This window comes from Micropterus salmoides, unplaced genomic scaffold, assembly GCF_014851395.1.
Source record: "Micropterus salmoides isolate LMB-PRFRI ecotype aquatic unplaced genomic scaffold, ASM1485139v1 Ms_hic_scaffold_10, whole genome shotgun sequence".
In the NCBI taxonomy this organism is placed as follows: Eukaryota; Metazoa; Chordata; class Actinopteri; order Centrarchiformes; family Centrarchidae; genus Micropterus; species Micropterus salmoides.
This window is the reverse complement of record NW_024040041.1, coordinates 13965266-13974948: the sequence shown is the minus strand read 5'-3', so window position 1 is coordinate 13974948 and position 9683 is coordinate 13965266. Positions and strand designations below refer to the sequence as shown.

At 38.2% G+C, this 9683-nt stretch overlaps 2 gene segments (V, D, J or C); both read right to left on the bottom strand.

The window, feature by feature from the left end:
* Nucleotides 1-2634: 2634 nt before the first annotated feature.
* LOC119887076 lies at nucleotides 2635-3234 on the bottom strand. The segment is given in 2 exon segments: nucleotides 2635-3101; nucleotides 3186-3234. Coding segments are annotated over 2 exon segments (363 nt in total).
* A 3891-nt stretch (nucleotides 3235-7125) lies between these two features.
* LOC119887112 lies at nucleotides 7126-7607 on the bottom strand. The segment is given in 2 exon segments: nucleotides 7126-7467; nucleotides 7557-7607. Coding segments are annotated over 2 exon segments (345 nt in total).
* Nucleotides 7608-9683: the final 2076 nt, after the last annotated feature.

Here is a 9683-nt window from a genome sequence, read left to right as displayed (position 1 = left end):
AATCAAGTATAGGATGACATTTCTTTATCATCATTTCTAAAGTAAGTGTCATAAAGTGTTGGGAACAAAGCATTGGTTACAACATAAAATGAGGCAATGTCATTGATCCTTGTTGAAAATTAAAACTTAAAATTAACTTATTTTGATAATTTTCAACAACAAATATCAACAACAACATGGTAACATAACTACTAACCTAAGAGGCAAACACCACTACTAACTTAGCAAGGATTATTATTTAAACAGAACAAAACAGTTTCTAATGAAACATTGTTTATGCTCAAGAAGGCAGGAGTTGTTTGTGTCCCCCTCTCGCAATCCTGGCTTATCACATTTGCACATCGGCTAAAGAGAGAAGGGAGTGGCTCAGCCATTCTGTGGAAAAGGAATAAACGGGTGGTACTTTTGATGTTCGGAGGTGACCTGTGGAGAGAGAGGGGCCGGACAGCCCCTCTGCTGTCCTGCTAAGTGTCTCTATTGACACCTTTACGGCAAGAGGGGTTCACTAAGGCTCTTTGAATACACAGTCCTTAAGCGATGCATGTCTGATTGAGTCTCTGCAGATCCTTACCAAACCCCAGGCGATGTCTCTAGTTTTTGCATGTCAAAAGGCCAAGCCCCCCCCCCCCGGTACTGTCACCATAGATTAAACCAATCCACTCCAGTCCATTTCCAGGAGTCTGTCTGATCCAGTGCATGGTTTATGTTGAAAGTGACGTGCTGTGAATTCCACTGACAGCCAGATTTTTATAGCTGAGTAACAAGGAAGGTCACTGAGTTTGCATAGAATCAAACACATGAAGCATCAATGTTGGTCTAACTAGAGCTTTTCTGCTTTTCAAATAACTTTATTGCTGTTTAATTGCATCAACTGGGTGGTGATGGAGCATACATAAAATGCTTGCGTTTGGTGTTGGACCTGGGTTCGAGTCCCACTGTGAGACATCCACCATTGTGTCCCTGAGCAATACACTTAACCCCTTGTTGCTCCAGAGGCGTGCGACCTCTGACATGTATAGCAATTGTAAGTCGCTTTGGATAAAATCGTCAGCTAAAATGAATAAATGTAATTCAACTTTCAGAATTCTCTCTGTATCTTCTATAAACATTTATTTGCAGTTTAAACACAATCATTATTTAAATCCCATTGTTATGGTGTGTTGGACAGAGACGACCCAAAAGCAACACTCAGGTGAAAGGATTTATTGAGGGGAAAAAGGTGTTGAGGAAGTGTAGGTAAGGGAGAGGTGGATGCCGGGGGAACACGGGCGCAGGGGACCGAGGAGTAAGTAGGGCTGAGGCACGGGGAAGAGCCTGGAAGACGGCGTGGTTGGGGTCTGAGAGGAGAGGGCAGGGTGGCGAGCCCAGCTGACAACGAAGGGCGGAGGTGAGTGAACCTGGAGGGAAGACAGACTGTGTTAGGCACAGACAAAACCAAGAACAGGGAAACAAAGATGATGCAGGTTATGCACGGGCTTGAGTGAAGAAGTGGCACCAGGTTAGGAGCAACAACGATCAAGCAGAGATTGTGTGGAGAACCAGGGTTGAAGTACTGGCAGAGATGAGGTTGATGAGGCGCAGGTGTGGATTGTCAGCCGGGCTCAGGAGCGGAGAGAGAGGGAGAGCACACACACAAGGAGAGGAGACACAAACAGGCAGGCCAAAACACGAGGGGAAAACAGAATCACGAGAAAAAAGGAGAAACAGGACACTAACCGTCAGCTGGGCTGCCACCACAACACCCATATTATACTTTCTTCAATAATCAAAAACCTTGCTATATAAATGATCTCCATACAAAATATATAGTATTAAAGTAATTTACTTTGTTTGTGAGCGTTAATCTTAAATACCCTGCCATCACTCCACTTTCTCTCAGAATTGGTTTTAATGAAACTAAAGTCTGTGATGGAGAAATATTTTCTTACCTTTCAGTTGGTTTGTAGTATAGAGCAATATGAATCTTTTTCATCATTATTCTCTCGTGAGATGTAATGTTAAAGCCAGTCATAAATCAGTGGCAATCAAATGTCTGTGTTTTGTATCATTTTAAATTTGTCTATCAGCCCAGTGAGGATGAGAAAAGAGTTTTTACTCAGTATTAGTTGTTGTTCTTGTCTCACAAGCACAGAAAGACATGGCAGCTTCTTCAGGCTCTACTTCCTGTCTCCTATCACTTTCTGCAGGTGTTTCTGGCTCTGGAGCTGTGGAGTCTGGATCTGTGGTTGCAAGTCACCTGCTGACCCCACGTTCCTGCTCGACACCCTCTGCTACAATTGTTATTACTAGTCCTATTGTTATTATTACTGTCATTATTATAATTAACATTATGATTATTTTCATTAACAATGTTATCATTACCATTACTATAAATATCTGTACCATTATTCATTCAGTCTGTACCAACATTAACTTTACTGTCTGTACAGTAAAGTAAATTTTCCTTTTAAGGAATAATATCACAGAGTACGGTCTAGACCTGCTCTTTTATGAAAAGCGCTATGAGATAACTGTTGTTGTGATTTGGCGCTATATAAAAAAAATTGAATAGAATGAACTGACACTGACAGATGGAGCTGCCGATAGAAAACACCTTATAGTTAAGCTTTACTATACAAAACTAAGTCAAGTTAACACATGACTTTTGTTTAGAGTAGAAAATTATTAACTTTAACAATATCTAGTGCACATGAGCAGCAGGACCGATAAGCTTTGGTTTAGTCCAGGGCTCTGACAGCCTGCAAAATGAGTACTGAGGATTTTGTACAGCTGTTCAACCAACTCCAGTCACTGTGAGTCTCGAGCACAATAATAAACAGCAGAATCTTCAGTCTTCAGACTGTTCATCTGCAGATACAGCTGCTCTCTGCTGTTGTCTCTGGAGATGGTAAACCGGCCTTGAACTGACTGAGAGTAGTATTTGGTGCTACCATCAGGATAGATATAAGCAATCCACTCCAGTCCTTTTCCAGGAGCCTGTCTGATCCAAGCCAAATACTGTGCACTGAATGTGAATCCAGAGGCTGTACAGGTCAATCTGTGGGATTCTCCAGGTCTTTTAACCACTGGTTCAGATTCTGTCAGAGTCTGACCATCAACACCTGTCAAGAAAAAAAGGCATCATGTGAAATAAGCTGGTTACTTATAAAAAGGTATGCTAAATCAAGACCTGTGAAGATCTTCACCTGCCCAGCAGACAGTTAAAAGCAGCAGTCCTGTCCTATAGTCCATCATGTTAAACTGTGTGTCCACTGTTCTCTGTCATCCTCTCTGCAGTCAGATAAGTAGAGGTGGAAGAAATCTGAGTTTTGCATTGACTCCTCCTCACAGGAAGGAACTGGATTTGACTTGGATCTCAGTTACTGTTGAAACTGGAAAATAAATGTTTACAAATGTTTATAAATGTTTAATCTCATTTTTGATGAACACATTATTAAAGTTGGTTGCTTTATTATTAGGCACAGTCTGTATCATGTCTGTCACAACAGATCTGTTTTACAATACCCCCAAATTAGTAATTAAAATTACATTTTATTAGGGAAAAAACAATAAAATAAAACCTTAACAAATATTTCTATATGTTATAATAGTGTTGATTTATTCACAAACTGTTCATAATTTAAGGACATTGTGACAGAAAACCCCAAAATCAAGTGCATAAAAACATTGGTATTTTTATTTTTTATATAAGATTTATAAATTCAGTAGATGTGAATTGTAGATGTGAAGAAATAATTTATGGGTAGTGTGACTGACGCAGGTTTCCCCAAGTCATGAAAGGGTCGATTGCTGGAGTTAATAAGCCAAAGGTGACAGCCACAGACTCTCCGAATCAGACTCTCTCTCTCCACTCTGCCTGCTAGTCGACTGATGCAGCTCAGTTGATAATGATTGTCATAGATTTGTTAGCTTACCCAGTTCAAAGTTAACTTTATTTTATTTTAAATGTGCTTTATAAATAAATTTGAATTGACTTGACTTGACTTATTTTGTTTCATTGCAGACATACTGACTGGCTCTTTTTTAAAGTGTTGCATGTGGCTTAAAAAACACACAATGTGTTTCATTCGATTTCAATTATAAATGTAAATCTGTGTCCTTGTCCTGTTGACTGAATAAGGTTACAGTTCTGGAATGAATTGGGAACACGTTTGGAAATGTGTTTCAGAGTTTCATATTGCAATTAAAACAGACGATTACTGAGCAGCCCAATGTGGGTATATTTTGAAACCTTAGCTTCCCCTTTACAGATAAAGTTCACACTATGATCAATTAAGCCTTTCTGTACCTTTTGTTTTTGGTTGTTGTGCATTTGTTTCATTTTTATGTCTATCCTGTATTTATATAAACACTTTAATAAATAAATGCTGCATAGAATAGCGAGAGTTAATCACAATCAGTATTGTAAAAAAGGTGATACTGAAAATAATGGAGCTGGATATAATTCCATTGACTCCTCCTCACAGGGAAGATACTGCTGGATTGGACTTGGACATCACCTGTTCTCACTGTTGTGACTTGAGCCAAATTAATTTGGTTATACGTCTGAATTTGAATCCGAATTGTTCTGAGAAGTTAAATTTTGTGCTTGGATTTTTATTGTTTGAAATTAGACTTCAGGTTATTCATGAGTAACAGAACAAACTACAAGCAAAAACACACATCTGAAACCAGTTTAAAAAATATATTAATGTTTGGTTTTATATGTTTCTGTATTGAACATCACCATAAGTGGTAAAGACTACTGTTTCAGTTACTGATGTAGCATTGATTCAGACAATTATCAGTTTTATTTTATGTATGTAAAGATTTTATTGAAGAGAAACTGACTGTCTGGAAATCTGTTTCTTGTTAGATGATGAGGATTTAAAGCTAGGTTGTCAGCTGACTGTATTTCATTAATTGAAAGATTTAATATTCATTTATTCTTCATTGTGGGAAACATATGTATCGCTTATCAGTGATTGCAATGTCAGAATTTAGAATAAAAAAACAGTTGCAGTCAATTGAAATTAGGATAATTAGATTTTTTTATTGTATAATAAAACTCTAGACTGTTTCCCTCTGTAACAGTAAACTGGTGTTGAAGTCATTAGTTGTCTGAGGGCTCCTCCTCTGGTGGCTTCATGTAACAAGTGTTCAGGCACTGAGGGGTTTTTGTTCAGGTCTACTGATGGTTTGTGTTATTGTGGATATCTGGCACAGTAATACACAGCAGTGTCTTCAGGCTGCACATTCTGTCCGTTTAGAGTCACTGTGTTGCTGGAAGAGTCTAAGTGGATACTTAACTTGTTCTTTAGTGAATCTTTGTAATGTGTGCTGGAGCCAACTCTCATTCCAATCCACTCCAGTCCGTTCCCTGCAGGCTGTCTGATCCAAGCTGTGTAGTAGCCAAGAGAATAAGAGACCTGACAGGTGATGGTCAGACGTTGACCTGGCTGCACAGTCACAGAGGCTGGCTGTGTCAACTGTTCACACTTCACACCTGTGGAGAAAAACATGTTGAATTTTGAATCAGTGTAATAACAGTGAACAGTCACCTCCCCTCTGCTTACTAGGTGATATATCAGCAATCAGTCTGGAAAATAAGGAAAACAATCGATTACTCCTTGTGGCTCTAACTATCGCCAAGAAAACCATCATTCTGAACTGGAAATCACCGCCATACATATAACACATTGGAAAAACTTAATGATAGAGTACATATCCATGGAAAACTTATCTAACCCCACCACAAACATCACGATAGACTCACACTCTACCTGGACAGCATTCATTAAATTCATCCAATCCTGTTTCCATGGTTCTTGCCGAGTTAAACCAACCGTAATAGACACAAATCATGTTTTGAACAATATCTACTAGAGGCCTATTTGGTCAGGGCTGGGTCCCCATATTCTTTACTCTCCACATCAAATATTCTATATTTTACACATCAAATAAATGTTTAATTTGCACATGAATGCACAGTCTCTACTTAACTGGCCCCCTCCTCACTGTCTGGGAGCAGTTTAGAAAGTGGACATGGTCACTTTGGGCTGGCTCCCTCCTAAAGGGTCTGGGAGCAACCCAAAATAGGACCAGCATCAGACAAAATTAAACAAACAAAGCAACAATCCTTTAAAAGACAAACAGAGTAAAATAGGAAAACTTTCTAAACAGAAAGGTGTGCTGACCCGGCGTGCCCAACCCTTGCTGTCCCGTTCCGCTGCCCCGGGAGGCGCCTTCACGTTACCTTACTGACAGGGCCTGAGGCCGAGGGGCAGATGACTCTAGTACTACGTATATTGTGACTTGCAGCGGTTGGGGACGGTGGCAGCAGCAGTATTCCAACTCTATTTTGACTTTTTGTTTGTATTATTATTAATAACCCGTACTTATTTGTTATTATTGTTATTGTTATCACTATTATAGTAATGATAACAAAAAGTTGTTGTTTTTTCTTCTTCGCTTGTAGTCCCCCGCCAGCCTCTTAGCCTATCTCTATTTTCTATCCAATAGGCATCTCCCTTCCCTGACAATGTGGGAGGCTTGTATTTACACACACAAGCACATACACACGCACACGTACAAACACACACACACACAACATTTTGTTGCTGCTGTTGTTATTGTTGTCATGAACATGTTTTGTTGATGTTTTTCTTTCATTTGTCTCTCTCTTCTTCTTTCCATTGTATTGTCATGTCTATATTATGTATTTTGTCTTGCAATAAAAAAAAAGGAAAAATAACAGTGAACAGTCAGTGTGCTGTGATCATACTGTCAGTGTCTCTGCCTCAGTGAGACTCACAGGATCCAGCAGCAGCAGCAGCAGCAGAGCTACAGAGAACATGGTTGGTATTGAAGGTGATCTGATGGGAGCTTCTCTTCTTCTGCTGCAACTGACAGCATGACATCAAGTCTTTATAGCAGACTGTGAGGAAGTTCACTTTGTGTAGAGAAGGACACTGACAGGCTATAAGGTATATAATGGACCAGACAATTAATTGTGCATTGGTTTTTGTGTGGGAAAATTGTTTTCTTAAAAATTTGGTATTCAATCTGCAAATCTTGAGGAAGAGTTTATCTCTAAATTAAACAAAAGAATGTAAATTTTTTCAGCACATGGTGGTGGTAAAAAGAGGAAGTACTTTTTGTATGACTCTCACATTATTGTCTCTCACTGTGGATCTCTGGCACAGTAATACACAGCAGTGTCTTCAGGCTGCACATTCTGTCCGTTTAGAGTCACTGTTTTGCTGGAAGAGTCTAAGTCGATACTGAACTTGTTCTTTAGGGAATCTTTGTAATATGAAGATCCAGTATCTCTCATTCCAATCCACTCCAGTCCTTTCCCTGCAGGCTGTCTGATCCAAGCTGTCCAGTAGCCACTAACAGAATAAGAGACCTGACAGGTGATGGTCAGACGTTGACCTGGCTGCACAGTCACAGAGGCTGGCTGTGTCAACTGTTCACACTTCACACCTGTTAAAAAAGAAAATGTTTTGTAACAAATGATCAAGTTATACTGCAAAAGAAGAACTGCTGACTTTGTCAAATCCAGAGAGACTCACATCCAGCTGCCAACAGCAGCAGCAGAGCTACAGAAAACATGGTTTATGTTGAAAGTGACGTGCTGTGAACTCCACTGACAGCCTGATGGGAAGTTTTTATAGCTGAGTAACAAGGAAGGTCACTGAGTTTGCATAGAATCAAACACATGAAGCATCAATGTTGGTCTAACTGGAGCCAATAGAAGAGTCTGTTGACTGTTATTATATCTGCAGAGTGAAAACATGCCTGGAAATCACCTCTGCTTTACGTAAGATGTTTTAATTTCATTGTACATTATTTCATTATAACTATTCTTAATGGAAATATTAACATGAATCATGGATAATGGAAAACATATTCATTAAAATAATATTGCTGCAAACACAAATACAGTGACAGCAGCCGGGATCATGTAGATGGTATAAAAACTTAAGTCTGATGCTGCTGGTTTGAAGGTTTGCATATAAGATGATGATGAATAATTTCAGTGTTTGCAGATGTCAAAGACATCATTTCAAGACGACAGCTGCTCAGGAACTGAAACCTGTGTGACTAAATACAAAAAACGTTTTTTTATATGTTACTTTCTGTGATTATAACTACATTTTACATTTATCTGTGTCTGATTATGTCAGAAATAAAACTGTCTTAATCAAATATCATGCTATGTGGTTAATTGTTTTCGGGATTTTTTAGGTTTGTTGTATAAAAAAATAAACTTAAATATGCTGTCGTACTTTTCAGTTCAAAATGCACTGAATCAAGTTAACACATGACTTTTGTTTAGGGTAGAAAAGTATCAACTATCACAGTATCCAGTGTACATGTTAAGCTTTAGTTCAGTCCAGAGTTCAAGTGTCAGTTAAGATCAATGAGAACAGCAGATCTGAGTGTCTCCTTTTAGAAACTTGACACTGACTGCCCTCTAGTGATTTTGTGAAAAAATCTGCGACATTTTTTGTCACTCTCATATTATGACTCACTTCAGATTCCACATAATTTACAAACATTAATGTATCTACAAAGTGATGCAGACGCATCATTATTTTCTAACCACTATCCATGAGCAAAATTTATAAATGTCAGAATCAGATTTTATGGGATTAATATCCTGCCTTGATTCAAAACTGACAATAAAGTTCTGAAAGGTTGAAACTAAGTGTTTGAAAACTCAAAATCTTACAAAAAAAAGTTTTGCAAGATCGAAAACTAAGATTTGCAAGCTTGCAAAATATAAATAAATTAAAAAATCTCTGCAAACATTATGTTTTTGAGTTTTCCTTCTTCAGAACAATTTTTGTTTCAAATTTGTCACTGTTCTCCCAGTGTATTAGTTTGTTTTCCTGGTTTGAAACCTTGTAAATGGTGATCTGAAAACTGGTGTGCAAATGTGTGAAAAAAAGTTTTGAAACTCTGAAAATTACATAGTTTAGAAAATACAGAGGAAGCATGGGAGAAATAGTTCGTTGTTACTGTGTTATTAGAGCATGGAAGAACAGTGGATACTTTTAATACAGCCCACACCCATAATATTACTGTGTAGCTACAGAATAACAAATAATAAAGTGGAGAACATGCAAGATTTTTTTTTTTACAACAGCCTGCAAAGCTTATCTATTGTGTGTTAAGAATGAAAATAAATTCTAGGCTCCTCTGTACCCTGTTTACATTCAAGGTCAGCTGTGTTTGATCCACCTTCATATACAGTATATTTCACATTATTACATTACTGTATAACTTGAGAAAGGTAAGTTTGTTTTCACTCCAGCCTGCCTTAAGAGCTGTTGCAGTGCAGGATGATAATAGACTTGTTTCTCAATGTATTATTACAGATGTGGTTGGCCTTCTGAAGGGGGCGACCAAATCATTTGTTTTTTATTGAATTCAGTCCATTAGTATATTATTTTGGTAGCACATCACAACTGAGAAAAACACCTTAATGAATTAATAGATGCTAAAGGAGGTCATTCTTTCTTGTAAACTGTTCAGCTCTGTTTACTAGCACTGTAACTAGTAAGCAAGGGTGTCACTTTGTGTTGTAAAGTGGGCACATAAGGTCTCAGATTAGGGGTGTGATGATACATTTACACATAAGATGTGACGATGAACGAGAACAAGACAAAAATATAGTACTATTTAGATGAAAC